This window comes from Bombina bombina, chromosome 5, assembly GCF_027579735.1.
Source record: "Bombina bombina isolate aBomBom1 chromosome 5, aBomBom1.pri, whole genome shotgun sequence".
NCBI lineage: Eukaryota > Metazoa > Chordata > Amphibia > Anura > Bombinatoridae > Bombina > Bombina bombina.
In genome coordinates, this window is record NC_069503.1 from 19,173,397 (window position 1) to 19,193,563 (window position 20,167).

The following is a 20,167-nucleotide window of genomic DNA, read 5'->3' on the forward strand; positions in this document are numbered from 1 at the left end:
AATAAAGGATAGAGAGACAGAGGTCAGTTACAAGAGAGACAAAGAAAGAAAAGGATAGAGAGACAGAGGTCAGCTACAAGAGAGACAAAGAAAGAAAAGGATAGAGGGACAGAGGTCAGCTACAATAGAGAGGTCAGCTACAAGAGAGACAAAGAAAGAAAAGGATAGAGAGACAGAGGTCAGTTACAATAGAGACAAAGAAAATAAAGGATAGAGAGACAGAGGTCAGCTAGAAGAGAGACAAAGAAAATAAAGGATAGAGAGACAGAGGTCAGTTACAAGAGAGACAAAGAAAATAAAGGATAGAGAGACAGAGGTCAGTTACAAGAGAGACAAAGAAAGAAAAAGATAGAGAGACAGAGGTCAGCTACAAGAGAGACAAAGAAAGAAAAGGATAGAGAGACAGAGGTCAGTTACAAGAGAGACAAACAAAGAAAAGGATAGAGAGACAGAGGTCAGTTACAAGAGAGACAAAGAAAGAAAAGGATAGAGAGACGGAGGTTAGTGCCACTTTTCGGTACATTCAGCAAGTGGGGGGGGCGTATTTGAGTTATTCCTACAAACCAAACACGGTTTCTGTGTAGGAACACTTCATATCATGCCGGTGTGACCTTACTGTAGCTACACCTACACTAACTACCTCACACTGTAAAGTCTCACCTCTGAAAAGGTAGCGAGACAAACATGGCTGACATCCTACATGTACTTTCAAGAATATATTGCACTGCTGGCAATGCATCCCAATAAAAGCACAGGTAACTCCCCCTGGAACGCCCCCAGCTATACTCCCCCAGACTGCCTACACGTATGTGAAACTCTAGCTATACTCCCTATGGAATGCCCAGCTAACTCCCTATTACCGCCTAAACCTACGTAATGTGTTAGCTACCCTCCCTTGAAACGCCAAACTAACTTCCACACAATGCCTACATTTATGTCATGTCTTCCTATACTCCCCATGGAATACCGGCTAACTTCCACAGAACGCCTACACCTATGTAATGTTTGCAATCTGCCTGACTAATAAAATATACAATCAGCCAATAGAAAGAAAGCTTGTTTTATTGACTGATTTGAATTTGGTTTAGAAAATCAGTCAATAGCAATTCAAAGATACCCCTATACAAGGGGGTATATTGCATTCAAAATTCAGTGTGCGGTGGGTGATTGCATGAAGAGGACGGAAGATCAGAAGATGAGAAGAAAAGAAGTTAGAAGACACATCAGGTGAAAGATGGATGAAGACTTCTCCAGTGGAGCAGCGGGATAAGATGGATGAAGAAGCACAACCACTGCTGAGATCAAAAAAGGAGATGGACCGCAGCTGGTATAGAAGAGGAGCACCACAGCTGGTATAGAAGAGGACCACCGCAGCTGGCATAGAAGAGGAGCACCGCTGCTGGTATAGAAGAGGAGCACCGCAGCTGGTATAGAAGAGGAGCACCACAGCTGGTATAGAAGAGGACCACCACAGCTGGTATAGAAGAGGACCACCGCAGCTGGTATAGAAGAGGAGCACCACAGCTAGTATAGAAGAGGAGCACCACAGCTGGTATAGAAGAGGAGCACCGCTGCTGGTATAGAAGAGGAGCACCACAGCTAGTATAGAAGAGGAGCACCACAGCTGGTATAGAAGAGGAGCACCGCTGCTGGTATAGAAGAGGAGCACCGCAGCTGGTATAGAAGAGGAGCACCACAGCTAGTATAGAAGAGGGGCACCACAGCTGGTATAGAAGAGAAGCACCGCTGCTGGTATAGAAGAGGAGCACCGCAGCTGGTATAGAAGAGGACCACCACAGCTAGTATAGAAGAGGACCACCGCAGCTGGTATAGAAGAGGACCACCGCAGCTGGTATAGAAGAGGAGTACCGCAGCTGGTATAGAAGAGGAGCACCGCAGCTGGTATAGAAGAGGAGCACCGCAGCTGGTATAGAAGAGGAGCACCGCAGCTGGTATAGAAAAGGACCACCGCAGCTGGTATAGAAGAGGAGCACCACAGCTGGTATAGAAGAGGAGCACCACAGCTGGTATAGAAGAGGAGCACCGCAGCTGGTATAGAAGAGGAGCACCACAGCTGGTATAGAAGAGGAGCACCGCTGCTGGTATAGAAGAGGACCACCGCAGCTGGTATAGAAGAGGAGCACCACAGCTGGTATAGAAGAGGAGCACCGCAGCTGGTATAGAAGAGGAGCACCACAGCTGGTATAGAAGAGGAGCACCGCTGCTGGTATAGAAGAGGAGCACCACAGCTGGTATAGAAGAGGAGCACTGCAGCTGGTATAGAAGAGGAGCACCACAGCTGGTATAAAAGAGGACCACTGCAGCTGGTATAGAAGAGGAGCACCGCAGCAGGTATAGAAGAGGACCACTGCAGCTGGTATAGAAGAGGATCACTGCAGCTGGTATAGAATAGGAGCACCGCAGCTTGTATAGAAGAGGACCACCGCAGCTGGTATAGAAGAGGACCACCGCAGCTTGTATAGAAGAGGACCACCGCAGCTGGTATAGAAGAGGACCACCGCAGCTGGTATAGAAGAGGACCACCGCAGCTGGTATAGAATAGGAGCACCGCAGCTGGTATAGAAGAGGACCACCGCAGCTGGTATAGAAGAGGACCACCGCAGCTGGTATAGAAAAGGACCACCACAGCTGGTATAGAAGAGGAGCACCACAGCTGGTATAGAATAGGAGCACCGCAGCTGGCGAGCATGTAGGAGACTGATTCAAGTACGGTGAGTACCTTCTTTGGGTTTTAGTTCTAGGCTTTCTTTGAGTGTTTTTTTTTTGTTTGGGCAGCAAAAGAGCTAAATTCCTTTTGTAAGGGCAATGCCCAGCCAAATGCCCTTTTCAGGGTAATCCTTAGAGTAGTTTTTTTTTAGATAGCCTATTTTTGGGGGTGGGGGGTGGGAGGTTACTTATATTGTAGGTTAGTTTGTATTTTTAAAGGAAAAAGAGCAAGTTTTTTATTTTGGGGTGCTTTTTTTAAGGGGGGCTTTAGTTTTAGAATAGGAATAACTGTGTCTGTTATTTTCTTTAAAGCTAGTTTTTATTTTTGATCAATTTAGTGTAAGTTATTTTTTGTAATGTAGAAGGTTAGCTGTTCGGTAACGAATAAATGTAGAGTTAGTTTGCATTGCTGGGTTGTGGCGGTGTAGGGGTTAAAAGTTTTGGGGTTTTGTCAGTATAGGGGTTAAGTAGTGTAGGCTGTGTTTTTGGTGGGTTATTGATAGTGTAGGGGTTAATAGGTTAAGACGTTTAATGCAGTGGGCTATTGGCAGTTTAGGGGTTAATAGGTTAGAAAGTGTATTGTGCTGGGCTATTGGTGGTTTAGGAGTTAATAGGTTAGGAATTGTATTACGGTGGGCTATTGGTGGTTTAGGGGTTAATAAGTTAGGAAGTTTATTACGGTGGGCTATTGGCGATATAGGGGTTAATAAGTTAGGACGTTATTACGGTGGGCTATTGGCAATATAGGGGTTAATAGGTTAGGAAGTTTATTGCAGTGGGCTATTGACGGTTTAGGGGTTAATAAGTTAGAACGTTTATTGCTTTGGTCTATTGGTGGTTTAGGGGTTAATAGGTTAGGGAGTTTATTATGGTGGGCTATTGGTGGTTTAGGAGTTAATAGGTTAGGGAGTTTAATACGGTGGGCTATTGGCGGTTTAGAGGTTAATAGGTTAGGAAGTTTATTGCAGTGGGCTATTGGCGGTTTAGGGGTTAATAGGTTAGGGAGTTTATTGCGGTTGGCTATTTGCGGTTTAGGGGTTAATAGGTTAGGGAGTTTATTATGGTGGGCTATTGGCAGTTTAGGGGTTAATTGGTTAGGGAGTTTATTGTGGTGTGACATTGGTGGTTTAGGGGTTAATAGGTTAGGGAGTTTAATATGGTGAGCTATTGGTGGCTTAGGGGTTAATAGGTTATGGAGTTTAATACGTGGGCTATTGGCAGTTTAGGGGTTAATAGATTAGGGAGTTTATTGCGGTGGGCTATTGGTGGTTTAGGGTTAATAGGTTAGGGAGTTTAATACGGTGAGCTATTGGTGGCTTAGGGGTTAATAGGTTAGGGAGTTTAATACGGTGAGCTATTGGTGGCTTAGGGGTTAATAGGTTAGGGAGTTTAATACATGGGCTATTGGCGGTTTAGGGGTTAATAGGTTAGGGAGTTTAATACGTGGGCTATTGGCGGTTTAGGGGTTAATAGATTAGGGAGTTTAATACGTGGGCTATTGGTGGTTTAGGGTTAATAGGTTAGGGAGTTTAATACGTGGGCTATTGGCGGTTTAGGGGTTAATAGATTAGGGAGTTTAATACGTGGGCTATTGGTGGTTAAGGGTTAATAGGTTAGGGAGTTTAATACGTGGGCTATTGGCGGTTTAGGGGTTAATAGGTTAGGGAGTTTAATATGGTGGGCTATTGGTGGTTTAGGGGTTAATAGGTTAGGGAGTTTAATATGTGGGCTATTGGCTGTTTAGGGGTTAATAGATTAGGGAGGTTATTGCGGTGTGCTATTGGTGGTTTAGGAGTTAATAGGTTAGGGAGTTTATTGCGGTGGGCTATTGGTGGTTTAGGGTTAATAGGTTAGGACTTTATTGGGTGGGCTATTGGTGGTTTAGGGGTTAATAGGTTAGGGAGTTTATTGCGGTGGGCTATTGTTGGTTTATGGGTTAATAGGTTAGGGAGTTTAATACGGTGAGTTATTGGCGGTTTAGGGGTTAATAGGTTAGGGAGTTTATTGCGGTGGGCTATTGTTGGTTTAGGGGTTAATAGGTTAGGGAGTTTAATACGGTGGGCTATTGGCGGTTTAGAGGTTAATAGGTTAGGAAGTTTATTGCAGTGGGCTATTGGCGGTTTAGGGGTTAATAGGTTAGGGAGTTTATTGCGGTTGGCTATTTGCGGTTTAGGGGTTAATACGTTAGGGAGTTTATTATGGTGGGCTATTGGCAGTTTAGGGGTTAATTGGTTAGGGAGTTTATTGCGGTGTGACATTGGTGGTTTAGGGGTTAATAGGTTAGGGAGTTTAATATGGTGAGCTATTGGTGGCTTAGGGGTTAATAGGTTAGGGAGTTTAATACGTGGGCTATTGGCAGTTTAGGGGTTAATAGATTAGGGAGTTTATTGCGGTGGGCTATTGGTGGTTTAGGGTTAATAGGTTAGGGAGTTTAATACGGTGAGCTATTGGTGGCTTAGGGGTTAATAGGTTAGGGAGTTTAATACATGGGCTATTGGCGGTTTAGGGGTTAATAGGTTAGGGAGTTTAATACGTGGGCTATTGGCGGTTTAGGGGTTAATAGATTAGGGAGTTTAATACGTGGGCTATTGGTGGTTTAGGGTTAATAGGTTAGGGAGTTTAATACGTGGGCTATTGGCGGTTTAGGGGTTAATAGATTAGGGAGTTTAATACGTGGGCTATTGGTGGTTAAGGGTTAATAGGTTAGGGAGTTTAATACGTGGGCTATTGGCGGTTTAGGGGTTAATAGGTTAGGGAGTTTAATATGGTGGGCTATTGGTGGTTTAGGGGTTAATAGGTTAGGGAGTTTAATACGTGGGCTATTGGCTGTTTAGGGGTTAATAGATTAGGGAGGTTATTGCGGTGGGCTATTGGTGGTCTAGGGGTTAATAGGTTAGGGAGTTTATTGTGGTGGGCTATTGGTGGTTTAGGGTTAATAGGTTAGGACTTTATTGCGGTGGGCTATTGGCGGTTTAGGGGTTAATAGGTTAGGGAGTTTATTGCGATGGGCTATTGGTGGTTTAGGGGTTAATAGGTTAGGGAGTTTATTGCGGTGGGCTATTGTTGGTTTAGGGGTTAATAGGTTAGGGAGTTTATTGCGGTGGGCTATTGGTGGTTTAGGGGTTAATAGGTTAGGGAGTTTATTACGGTGGGCTATTGGTGGCTTAGGGGTTAATAGGTTAGGGAGTTTAATACATGGGCTATTGGTGGTTTAGGGGTTAATAGGTTAGGGAGTTTAATACGGTGGGCTATTGGCGGTTTAGGGGTTAATAGGTTAGGGAGTTTATTGCGATGGGCTATTGGTGGTTTAGGGGTTAATAGGTTAGGGAGTTAATTGCGATGGGCTATTGGTGGTTTAGGGGTTAATAGGCTAGGGAGTTTAATACGGTGGGCTATTGGTGGTTTAGGGGTTAATAGGTTAGGGAGTTTAATACGGTGGGCTATTGGCGGTTTAGGGGTTAATAGGTTAGGGAGTTTATTGCGATGGGCTATTGGTGGTTTAGGGGTTAATAGGTTAGGGAGTTAATTGCGATGGGCTATTGGTGGTTTAGGGGTTAATAGGTTAGGGAGTTAATTGCGATGGGCTATTGGCGGTTTAGGGGTCAATAGGTTAGGGAGTTTATTGCTGTGGGCTATTGGTGGTTTAGGGGTTAATAGGTTAGGGAGTTTATTGCGGTGGGCTTTTGGTGGTTTAGGGGTTAATAGGATAGGGAGTTTATTGCTGTGGGCTATTGGTGGTTTAGTGGTTAATAGGTTAAGGGAGTTTATTGCGGTGGGCTTTTGGTGGTTTAGGGGTTAATAGGATAGGGAGTTTATTGCGGTGGGCTATTGGTGGTTTAGTGGTTAATAGGTTAAGGGAGTTTATTGTGGTGGGCTATTGGTGGTTTAGGGGTTAATAGATTAGGGAGGTTATTGCGGTGGGCTATTGGTGGTTTAGGGGTTAATAGGTTAGGGAGTTTATTGCGGTGGGCTATTGGTGGTTTAGGGGTTAATAGGTTAGGGAGTTTATTGCGGTGGGCTATTGGTGGTTTAGGGGTTAATAGGTTAGGGAGTTTATTGCTGTGGGCTATTGGTGGTTTAGGGGTTAATAGGTTAGGGAGTTTATTGCGGTGGGCTATTGGCGGTTTAGGGGTTAATAGGTTAGGGAGTTTATTGCGGTGTGCTATTGGCGGTTTAGGGGTTAATAGGTTAGGGAGTTTAATACGGTGGGTTATTGGCGGTTTAGGGGTTAATAGGTTAGGGAGTTCATTGCTGTGGGCTATTGCTGGTTTAGGGGTTAATAGGTTAAGGGAGTTTATTATGGTGGGCTATTGGCGGTTTAGGGGTTAATAGGTTAGGGAGTTTAGTATTTAAATAGGGGTTAGTTAGCGCAGGGTTAGTTTGCTGGAATGGGTTATGGCTGTTTATGGGTACATAACAATAGTTATTATGCTCGGTGCAATATATTTAAGAGATCATTTACTCTACATCGCCAATGTCGGTGCCGATGCTGCTTGGAATATTTTGTGAGCATCTCCACCCATTGCGATGTATTGCAAAACACCTCTCTGCAATGCTGCCTTTAAAGAGCAATGTTCGTACTTTTGAATATTCCGCTAACAGTCTCGACATTGTGTCAGATTCCTTTTGCAGCACTTTCGATCATCGGGGGCCAAAGAGAGAAAAGGATAGAGAGACAGAGGGAGAGAGGTGAGTTACAAGAGAGATCAAGCGAGAAAAAGAAATAGAGTAAGACCCTAATGATCAAAAATTCTCCAGCTTGGGGAGAAATTGTAGTGCATACTTCACAAAGGCTGAACTCACTGAATACTCAAAGAAAAAGGACAGAACTCTCCAGCACTGCGAGATCTCTCTTATTTATATAAGTGAAGCAGAGACAAGCCCAGTGCAATACGGCACTGCATGATATGTGCATTCGATTTTATATCACTTTACACTATAGATTGGGTCCTTTCAGTATTATTACATTTAAGCTTTCCACTTTCTATTTTACATTTTAATACATTCAGATTTAGATCCACCTGGGATTTTACAAATTCGGATTATGGTTTGAAAGTTTCTGGGTTACTTTAACAAACTAGAATCATACTTTGTATACTTCTGTGTATCTTTTACAACCAACATTGTACTTTATTGTAAATTAAAGCAGAGCTTCCTATAGGGAAGATCCATACCTTCCCAGTATTTGCTGCAAACTGAGAATTTATATCAATGACAGGTGCCTCTCTGTTAAAGGGACATGAAACCCCATTTTTTTTCTTTCATGATTCAGATACAATTTTAAACAACTTTCAAATTTATTTCTATCATCTAATTTCCTTTGTTTTTTTGTTAGCTTTTATTGAAAAGCATACCTAGGTAGGCTCAGGAGAAGCAATGCACAACAGGGAGCTAGTTGCTGATTATAAACTGCACATATATGCCTCTTGTCATTGGCTCACCCAATGTCTTCAGCTAACTCCCAGTAGTACTTCACTGCTCCTTCAGCAAAGGAAACCAAGAGAATGAAGCAAATTTGATAACAAAAGTAAATGTTGTTTAAAATGGTATACTCTATCTAAATTATGAACAAAATGGGTTGCATATCCCTTTAACTTCAATTCTCCCTGTGAGATTCTGTGTCCCACAGAGCATCAAAGATTATCCAGCTAGGAAAGAAATTATAGTGTAGACTATACACAGGGGCTAAAGTCATTAAGTTCTCTAAGAAAATAAACCTGGAATTCCTAGAGAGATGAAATATGCCTTTTATAGAAAGTAATGAGGCTGTCTAGAAAGAATCTCACAGTGGATAGTGAATTTAATGGTGTACCTGACACTGATATAAATTCTTAGTTTGCAGCAAATACAAATTAAACTAAATTGTTTTCACTTCAATTGAATTTGCATTTGCCTCTAGTATACATTACTTTTCTGTCAGTTATTAGTGTATTATGTATTATGAATTTTGAAAAATGTAACCTTCACACAGTTGGTAAGATAAATACAGTGAGGCCAGCTTGTTTAAAAAAACTCACAGCATTTCTCAAGACTTGTGAAAGAGCTTCAGACATACCCTGGGAACTCCTATGTTCAGCCCAAGGAACTCCCCTGCCCCTCCCACTTTTATTTTTCATACAATAAATACAAAGTGCATTTTAATTTGTAAAAGATACACAGAAATATACAAAGTGTAATCCTAATGTGTTAAAGTAACACAGAAATTTTCAAAGCATAATCAGGATTTGTAAAATCACTGCTATAACTATATTTAAATACATTAAAACAGAAAAAGGGCAAAGCTTAAATGTAATAAAACTTAAAGCTCCCAATGTTAAGTGTAAAGTAAAACTCATGTCATGCGGTGCTATATTGCCCAGGGCTTGTCTCTCCTTCACATACAGAAATGCAGAGAGCACCCTTAGAGAAGTATAGCAAAATCTGTCTGTCTAGAATCTTGTGAGAGATCTTGCAGTGCTGGAAGATCATTTTAGATGTGAGTGGAGATCTTTATGGTAGTCATCTGTCATCTCTCTGGGACTTCCGTGATTCAGCCCCTTTAAATTCTGCGCTATAATGTCTCTCCAAGCAGAAGAATCTTTGCTTATCAAGGCCTGGGAGAGAATTATAAATAAAGGTAATTTACCGGTCTAGTCATTCACAATGAACAAGTGGGTAAGTAGAAAATTCAAGCTCTCACATTCAAGTCCAACAGAGACAGTATAAAGATTCACTAACAGTCCTCTCCATTCTCTCCAGCCCCTCTTATTCAGTATTATGTTATAAATATCGGAGAGTTATGGTAGTGAAATATTACCCGGTTCGAATGATTATTAGTATTACAAGACTTCTATTATCAGACCACTAAAGAGCTGAGACAGACCTACACTTCACTACTATAGAGCAGAACTGATTAGATCTTTACCTGTTTCGTCTGAGTCATCAGCAAAGCCACAGTCAAGGTCACCGTCACACACATGAGTGAGTGGAATGCAGCGCCCATTGGAGCAGCGGAACTCAGTGCCAGAGCAGGCTGGTGCTGGGCAACCCCACTCATCTGAGTGATCCACACAGTCCGCTTGGCTGTCACAGCGATGAGTCAGGGGGACACACTGCCCATTGGCACATCGGTGCTCATGGGGGGCACAGGTCAGAGCGCAGATTTCATCAGAGCCATCCCCACAGTCATCTTCATTGTCACACACCCAGGCACTGGGCACACAGCGCCCACTTAGCAGACAGGCAAACTCATCATCATCACATTGAGCGGAAGGTGGGCATGGCTCCTCAGGGCATCGCCACATGCCAGCCTCACAGGTGCTGCAATATAAGGTGACATCATTAGAGAAGAAGCATTGTATCACCAGCCCTAGATGAGATTCATTTAGATTACATGATACTGCTATTAAGTTGGAGATGAATGTCATTATTTTGGTGTCAATTTGGTACAAATAAAAAATAATAATAATATTAACATATTTCCTCCCTTAAAAGCGCATACAAAACCCCTGATAAATACCAGTTCTTGCAGCCTTGCTTTACAGCAGACCCAGATGGGAATGGCAGGTTCTTCCAATAACAGGGACACTCCGTGGTATCTATACAGCTTCCCGCTGAGTGATGGGAGAGACCAGATGTATATTGTAATGTGACACATGAAAAAATATATCAATAATAATCTCTGCCCCTATCAAACATATTGTGCCCACTTACCATGCAGGACCTTTCCCTCAGGGCAGAAGCAACCTTCCACACAGGACATGGTGCTGCAGTGCTCCTCAGGTTCCTGAGCCAGGTTCTTGCAGGTGCGTTGGCAGGCGGCTCCGCAGGCTTCATACACCAGCCCATTGTCACACTGCATGGCTGCACATACAGGGTACTAGGTCATTATCCCACCTCAGCTAATACAATATGTACATTACACTGAATAGAGAAACTGTTAATTACAAACTAGGAGCCAATAGTTATAGACATCCCTACACCTGAGGGTAAACCCTGTGTAAAACAATGATACTGTAATGTACAATTAAGCTGATAGATAGAGAGGTCACTTGTTTGTCTAACAAGCAGCAGTGTAACTACAGGAAATACCATCTCTTTTTAGAAATTCTTCATAAAAGAGCATTCAGCATTGTTAAGACTTCAATTCCAACTTTGATGTCCCTAGAATTTTTCTTCAAGGGGTTAATGCACAGGGAGGAGAATTTGGGTTAAAATGTCTGTGGTGGGTAATGAGGAGCTGAGGTTTATAAGTAAGATTAAATGTGTAAAAACCTGCAGCTCCCCCCTTGATACATGAAGTAGCGGAAGCTAACCACAATGTAAGAAGCAGCAGTCATTAGACCGCTGCTTCTTACACTCTTTGCCACCTGTAGAGAAATCACTGGTCGCTCGCTTGCTCTCTCTCAGTGATTGACAGTCCCTTCTCTCACATGATTGGTCACGCGAGTGAAGGGGCGGACATTACACACTCAGCGGAGAGTGTAATGCTGAATACAGGCCAGAGGATGAACAGATCCACTGTCCGTATGCGGTGAAGGCAAATTGAGAAGCTGTCCACACACCTTTTGATACCTGGGAGCCATTGTGTCTTACGTTTTGGAAATTAAAGCTTTTTGAGTTTTTACTTCATGATCTGTGTTTGAACTGATTGTGTAACTACTCAACTGAGACCAATGGTGCCCATCTGGCCCTGCAATCAGTATTTGTTTTGCCTCAGGGGGCCTGGTGGGTTCTGGGCTCCAACTACATCATGACTGGTCCCTTTATGTTCCCCCTCAGGGCTGAGAGTGTAAGTAAAATGTATGGATTTGCCTTTACAATCATGGAGTCAGGATTTCCAAGATGGCTGTTCCAGTGTGAACAGAAAAACCCACCACTGTGCAAGTGCATATCCTCTGGTGTAGACTAACCATGGAGGGAGGAAAACTCATAAACACAAAGAAGAGGCTCATCTGGTCCTATGTGGCTGCCTGCTCAGCTTCTGCTTATTTTAAACAGCAAGAGAGGACAGTCTTGATTTGGAGGTCCCACCAAAGTCTTTGCCCTGGGGCCCAGTGGGGTTTACTTTAGCCCCTGCTACGAAGTCACTGATTGCAGGGGATTTATGGTGATAACAAATAAAATACTGACTTCCTAAACATATTACATTGTTACATATTACAGCATTTTGTTGAAAACGTTATGTTCCTTGAGCCTTTCTAGTTCTGCCAAGACGGTCTCCCTCAACCAATACAGCTCTGAGAATTGTCCTTTAGCAGCTTGTGAGGACTAAGTACACAGCTGAGTTATATTTTAAAAATGTGTAATTATTTTCACATAAATGAGAGAAAAATATTTGAGTACCAGGTGCCTTTAATTATATATATATATTTATTTAGATCTGGATAAAATGATTTGTTCATATGTAGACAGTGCACTACAAGCTTTATGTTATCATTATCTACTTATCATCAAAAGGTTAGTTCCGGCACTTACGACACAAATCCTGAGTCCTCCAGCGAATGTACACTCCTCGTTTATTACATTCCTCTGCGTATGTGGCTATAGCTGTGCACAAGCACTCACAGTCCCCACCTGTGTCACATCTGTAGTAACAAAGGGAAATATCGTGATCTCACATCATATCAACATAAACTGGTCAATACACTAATCATACACTAGTCAGAAACTGGTCATACACTGCTCATACACTAGACATAAACTGGTCATACACTGCTCATACACTAGACATGGTCATACACTGTTTATGCACTAGTTCTACACAGGTCATACACTGGTCATACATTGGCCGTACACAAGTCATACACAGGTCATACACTAGTCATACACTGTTCATAAACTGGTCATACACTGGTTATACACTGGTCATAAACTGGTCATACACTGCTCATACACTAGTCATATGCAGGTCATACACTAGTCATAAACTAGTCTTACACTGGTTATACACTAATTATAAACTAGTTATTATACAATGAAGAAAGGAAATCCGGCTCTCCATCTTAAATACAATTCTATATTGTTGGTGAATTATCTCCGTTAATGGAGCAAAAAATAAACATGTATCTTATGCGTTTCGGCTGTATGCCTTAATCATAGAGCATCTATGATTAAGGCATACAGCCGAAACACGTTAGATGCGTGTGTATTTTTTGCTCTATTAACAGAGTTAATTCACCAACAATAAAGAATTGTATTTTAGCTGGAGTGCCGGATTTCCTTTCTTCATTGTTATTAGTCTGACTTGTCCGTTGGCACCCAGCTTAATCTAACAGGATACACCAGAGGGTTTTCATATTATCTTTGACTTCAGTGGAGTATACACTGGGGATTTCTGGTTTGCTGTCATAATCCTGTTAAAAGGATCGCTGTGTCAAAACAGTATTTTGAAGCAAAAAACAGAGAATTTGCATATCTAATTTGCATATCTTACCCACAATTCTCTTGTGCATTGGTAACATTGTATATTAAGAATTTCTGGGGAAATGCAAGCGGGGATACTTGCCTAGATGTGCTAATTTCCTATGCAAATATTTACATTGATTTAATTTTGAGACATGGAGGAATTTAATTTCAGTTTTTTATCTCCCCCCATAATTTTAATGAATTTTTATTTTCAAATAAGATGTTAATTCAATATGGCGCCTGTTGATGGCACTATATTGATGATATATTTGGTATATGGTGGGGTGGCGTTAGATCCTTAGTTTACATTGTAGATGATTTGAATGACACTACCAGTCATATAAAATGTATATTAATGTCGAGTGAAGAAAGTATAGTTTTTCTAGACACTAAAGGTATTAAAACTGGTACAGCTTTAAAATTGGATCTACAAAGGAAAGAGACTGACCGTAATAGCCTTTTGCACTATGACAGTGCCCACCCACCCTTATTATTAAAAGCATTGTCACAGAGTCAACTTTTAAGAGTTCACAGGATAATCACTGAAGATAGTTTGTTACTAGATACTTTGATACTAGACTTAAAGAAATGGGTCATAGATTTTTGGAGTGTGGCTACCTGTGTAGTTGTATCCACCGCAAGAGAGACTTTGTTAAGTCCTAAGAAGAGGAATACTAAGAAAGATGATATCCACCGGGTGGTTTTCATTTCTGAATTTAACCCCCAAAGTATTGATTCAAGACATAATTAGGAAACATTGGAGTTTTTTATCTAAGCGTAATCCAGAGAAACCTGAATTTCAAAATTTAACAATGCCAGCATATAAATGGGATCTTCAACAATTAGAGCAGATGTAGGCCTCAATAAAAGAAGTAGTCTTCGCTAAATGTCTTCAATAAATAACGGTTGCATACCATGTTTCATATGTTCATGTTGTAGTAATATGATAAAGGGTTCTGTTTTTTACCATCCTAGTACTGGGAAGAAATATTCTATCAGGGTATACTAACCTTGTCAAACTCAATTTGTTATGTATATGATTAAATGCCCTTGTGGGTGTAGATATGTGGGTGAGACAACTAGATGTATCTGTAATGGGATTATAGAACATTAAAGTAATATTAGAAGTAAGAATGAATTGGCCCTGGTAGTTCATCATTCTTACAGATGGGACATGATATTAATTTTTCCCTAGACCCCGCATGGGAGGAGATAGAGAGTTATTATTGAAACAGCATGAATCATTTTGGATCCATGAGTTAGGAACTCTTAAACCATTAGAATTAACCCCTTGAGTGCTAAAAACGGCTCTGAGCCATCGCAGAGTTTCCCACTCAGGTGCTAACGACGTCTCAGAGCCGTCGATAGCACTCTCCCACCTTGAGGGAGATCTGGGGGCTCCCACCCGCTACTACCCCGGCAATCAGGCCTGAATAGTGACAGGCATCGCCGGGGCTTCAAGTTTTGCGTGGTGACGTCACACGTAATGATGTTATGACGTCACTGCACAACTTTATTAAAAACAGACAATGACAAGTATAGGGAAAGGGGGCATGCTGCTTAGAAGCCTATATCTCAGGCATCTAAGCAGTTACAGACAGGCAATTGCCTAACCTTTCCAATGATATAAGACTTGGGGATCTTTAAAAACAAAAAAATTAAAAAAAATTTTTTTTAAATTAAACATTCTAAAACCCTCAAATCAGCATAGCGCCCAGGTGGGAAAGTACTTAACACTCAAAGGGTTAAATAGAGATTGGGACCTTTCTGTTTTTCTTAAATATTTTTCTTTAATATCTTTCCATAATATTGTTATTTATTATTTTTTAAATATTTTTTAAAACTTCTTAATGTGCTTTTTTGGGTATTTTTCAATGTTTCTTAATATTTTCTAAGTAAAGATATACTAGTTTAAGATATTTTGCAGTGAGACTATTGAACTATATGTATATATGATGTATTAGGCTTTTTTCATATACGATTATAATGTTTCATATCAGAGTAGGTTAAGATATATAGTATAATATAGTTATCTAGTTATTGCCTTTCAATAAATAATACATTTATAGAAATATTTAAAAATGTTCTCAAATTGTTAAAGGATAGTTATCTTTAAAGAGGTAAAGGCAATAAAGTGTTAATATATTTTGTATACTTTGGCGCCATCTAGTGGTGCTAATGTATAAAAAGATGGTGTTGATCAGTTTGTATGATAGCAAGACTAATGGAACAATCCCAAAACGTTGCTTTCTGTAAATTAATACATTTATGCTGCCAGTTCCTTGGACTTTGGCTTTATCGTGTTGGGGTTCTGAGTGTTAACCCTATGTGGATAGTAGCTTGGGTGCTGGATTGTTTTTTGGTTTTGAAGCTGCTAAGCCACAGCAAGTAAATACAACCAAACGTGTGACCCCTGTGAGGGCAGCTGGTGGTCATTAGTACTATAATAATGTGCTACATTGCTGTGTAATGTTAGTGCTCTAGCACACTTGTGCTTTTGTTGCTTTAATTATGTGCAGGAGCCTGGCAGAAAGCCTGGCATGACTGGCATCACTTCAGCACTAGTTTGCAGTTTGGGTTAAAGCACACTAGATGGCGCATTACAAATAAACAATAATAATAGCAATAATCTGCCTGGCTCTGTACCCAGCACTTACCCGCAGGCATCATACACACACCAGTCATAGTAGTCCTGGCATGGCACCTCCTGATGACAGGGGGCAAACAGGGACTGCTTTAGGATACTGCAGCTTTTCCTTGCCCAGGTGACCCGATGACTGTTCTCCTGAAATGAACCAGCAGGGCACATGTTAACAATATAGACCCTGGCATATCTAACACTGCTCACAATAGGACACTAGAGGACATTAAAGTCATTTTTATATATATGCACAATATATATCAGTAATTAAGTGCAGCATTACAAAAGCTCTGCACTCACAATTAGGACCAGATAACAACTGGAGCGCTATATATCGCTATCATGAAAGCGATGTTGGCGCTCCACTGTGTAATACCAGGGCACGCTAATGTGCACTGGTATTACAAGTTAAGAGCAATGCGAACGCCAAGCATGAGAGCGCGCTTTCATTGGCTCCAATGGGAGCCTCGTTCTGATGATGTCACAGATGACATCAGAACCAAAGCGTAATGAAGGGGGGCATTTTTAAATATATATGTATATGACTATATACATTTATGTGTTAATATGTGTACATACACAAATTAACACATAAATATATATGTATATAAACATTGAGATACATACATATACATGTCTAAAGATGTATAAATATATATATATATATATATATATACACATATATATAAATATATATATATATATATATATATACAGTATATATATATATATATATATATATATATATATATGTTTATAAATGAGTACATATGTATTTATATGTATTTATATGTATTTACAGACATTTAACCACATAAATACATATGTATACATATATAGACACACACACACACATATATATATATATATATATATTCCGGAAAAATAGTCGCACTCTCAGGTCTTTTAGTGAAAATCGTAGATAATTTTAATGAAACGTTTTCGGGGTATTCCTCCCCATCATCAGATGATGGGGAGGAATACCCCGAAAACGTTTCATTAAAATTATCTACGATTTTCACTAAAAGACCTGAGAGTGCGACTATTTTTCCGGAATATTAATTGCATGTTGGCACCCGGGCAGATGACCATTGGAGGGTAACACTGTACAACTGATGGGATTATATATATATATATATATATATATATATATATATATATATATATATATATATATATATATATAAAAAAGTGCATTGGAGCCGTTTGCAGTTAAGTAGATGAAAACATGAAAAAACATATCTATGCAATATTCATTTTTAACAAAGTGTTATACTGTGTATTTACAGTAAATATTTGACATTCCAATGTTCTTTACATAGCAGAATATGTTCTATGTATTTATAAATATATATACCTATAAATAATCACGTATATATAAATATATATATATATATACCTATAAATAATCACGTATATATATATATATACCTATAAATAATCACGTATATATATATATACCTATAAATAATCACGTATATATATATATATATATATATACCTATAAATAATCACGTATATATATATATATATATATATATACCTATAAATAATCACGTATATATATATATATATATATATATATATACCTATAAATAATCACGAATATATATATATATATATACATACCTATAAATAATCACGTATATATATATATATACCTATAAATAATCACGTATATATATATTTATATGGTATAATATATATTTGTTCAAAATACCATCAGATATAAATACAAATATGTATTTATGAATAAATAGAAGGTATTCTGCTCTGTGAAGAACATTTGAATGAGAAATATTCATATTTTCATGTCGGGTTAGTGCACATGAGAATATATGATCGGGTTTGCGCGAGAATAGAGTGTTTTTTGCTCCATTGACTTTTATGGGGGAATGTGTTTTTGCGCACAATATTCTAAGTTCGGCTTTTTACGCACGTTCAACTTGTAATATGAGTGCTACCCGGTGCACACAAAAAGCTTACTTCTAGAGGAGGTAGCGCTCGAGTGGAAGAGTTAAATAGTGCTCCACTTGTAATCTGACCCTTAGGGGTCAATTTATTTCTGGCCGAATTGGGCCAATTCACCCTGTTTCTGCGCGAGCCTTTAAGCTCGCCGGAAACAGGAGTTAAGAAGCAGCGGTCTATAGACTGCTGCTCTTTATCTCATACGCCACCTCTGAGGCTACGTACAGCAATCCGCCTGATCCTATATGATCGGGCTGATTGACACACCCTGCATGCGGCTGATTGGCCGCGAATCTGAAGGGGGCGGTATTGCACAAACAGTTCACTAGAACTGCTTGTGCAACGCTGAATACGGACAGCATATGCTGTCCACATTCAGCGATGTCTGGCGGACATGATACACTACAGCGTATCATGTCCGCCAGACTTTAATAAATTTACCGCATAGTGTTTAATGTGGGCTGAACATGCCAAGAAAGTTTATATTAAAAAATGACACCCAACCAGAGAAGTAATGTCATGCAAAACAGGCAAAAAAATATTTTTTACAGGTTCAAAAAAGGCTCCCAGTGTTAGGTATAATATAAGTTTTTGTGTTACAAATAATGTTTTCAAATACAGTTTAAAGGGTAAATTCAACAATTCATGTGGTGGACTTTACAAGGGAGTTTAGATTTGGTGGACATATAGTATTACTAGATAATCAGTTGCATTGACTGTGCACTGGCTTCTGTGTGTTACGTCGTACCGTGCATGGGTGCTCAAAGTCATCACTGTGCACCTCAGGACACATCAGGCTAATGCGCCAGCTGTTACCAAACAGTTCTGCGGTGGGCTCTATAATTCCTTGCTGACTGGTGAAGTCATTCTCTGTGTCACCATCAAAGTTCCCACACAACCCGCTTACACGACCCTGAAAATCGGGATCCAGGTTTACATACACTCGAGTCCCTGAGGAACACAAAGGTACAGAAGATTATGTCACACACAAAGCTGATCATCAGCTGGTCAATCTACAGCCCTAAGAGATGGAGAGGATGATTTATTGAGACATTTTAAACATCCACTTAGTCATTATACATTGCCTCCTCCCTTGAGAATGCTATACATGAAACCTTGTCATGTCATGTCAAACAAAAAGGACAATGACCAGGGTCTATATTTGACCACCCTATGCTAATTCCTTATATAGCCAAATATCCAGATACCAATGTAACCATTTCATTTTTTAGTAATGTTGCATTGTAAGAGATTAATAAATAAGCAATTAGAACAATATATCTAAGGGTTCCCAAAGTCATCCTGAAGCTCAACTCAAACTAATATATTAGAAATTGTCAAATAAATGAGTTGCCAAAATGGAAGCAAATATTAACTCATCGAAAGAAAAGGAAAGGAAAGAAAGAAGAATTTAGTTGACATAAAATCAGTTTTGGGTACAAATGTAATACAATATAGTGACTTAGCAGAGATCAGATCAGAGCATGAGAATACAGTATCAGTAAGAGATCTCACCTCCATCCCAAAGCACACTGAGTCCTATGTTTGAGATCAGCAAGGTAAATATTCCGGCTCTTTCTAAGATAATCCCATTTCCGTGGTACACCTTGGGGGGGCGCACTGCCACACCGTTTATCGTCACCTCTTTACCTGGTCAGACAGAAAGTATACTACCTTTTATAACTGATACAAGTCATAAAACAGACAGAAGCATTTATTTACTAATGGACTCTGGTTCCACGTGAGCCAACACACTCATCTGCAGTAAGGATACAACGATCAGGAAATGCTACTTTGTCAGCTGATTTTTTCCTTTTGTCAATGAGTGGGAGAGACCAATTTAGTATAATGTAGCACTCAATTATATCCACTTTACACATTGCATCCTATATTATGTGTATAGCAGCATATTTAGGAATTTGTCAAATCTACAATACCTGTTCAAACTTTGTCCAATGAAAATGTTGTTTTCCAGAGTCAGTGAGTCAGTAGAACATAGCATTGTTCTAAGACTTTGTTTTTGTTTTTTTATACCATATTTGCTTAACTTTAATAAATTGAGGGGAGGATGCCATGTCTCTTCTATTCACACCACAGAACTATGTCTTGTCACCTTGTGCAGTGGCCAAAGACCAGACGCAAGGAGCTGTTGAACTGGTTTAACCAACCATTACATCCCCTGAATAACATCAAGCAGGGTCAGTAAACCTACAGCATACTTAAGTATCAAGGAGGCTTTATAGCCTATCTCTTGCAAGTGGAACAATCACATTTTTCCAAGGTATTTTACTGACCAAGCTGCCAAGGTATATAATGAATCTATATTGTATTATTGCTTATTTTTCTTAATTGAAGATGTTATTCAGAATTACATTTTGACATTAATGTATCTTTGAGCTACTGTAAGTATGAACTATACTTCATATGATGAGATGGCATCTTATC

General features: G+C 39.8%; 1 protein-coding gene across 1 annotated transcript in view; it reads right to left on the reverse strand.

Moving 5' to 3' along the window:
- LOC128661241 (SCO-spondin-like) overlaps positions 1-20,167 on the reverse strand; it is a 624,208-nt gene that overhangs the window by 530,096 nt on the left and 73,945 nt on the right. The window contains exons 21-27 of the mRNA XM_053715520.1: positions 19,238-19,372; positions 18,471-18,673; positions 15,771-15,898; positions 12,184-12,293; positions 10,420-10,569; positions 10,226-10,319; positions 9,632-10,026 (exon numbers count right to left, since the gene is read on the reverse strand). Of these exons, the coding sequence (XP_053571495.1) occupies positions 9,632-10,026; positions 10,226-10,319; positions 10,420-10,569; positions 12,184-12,293; positions 15,771-15,898; positions 18,471-18,673; positions 19,238-19,372 (1,215 nt within the window). The remainder of the gene's footprint in view (positions 1-9,631; positions 10,027-10,225; positions 10,320-10,419; positions 10,570-12,183; positions 12,294-15,770; positions 15,899-18,470; positions 18,674-19,237; positions 19,373-20,167) is intronic.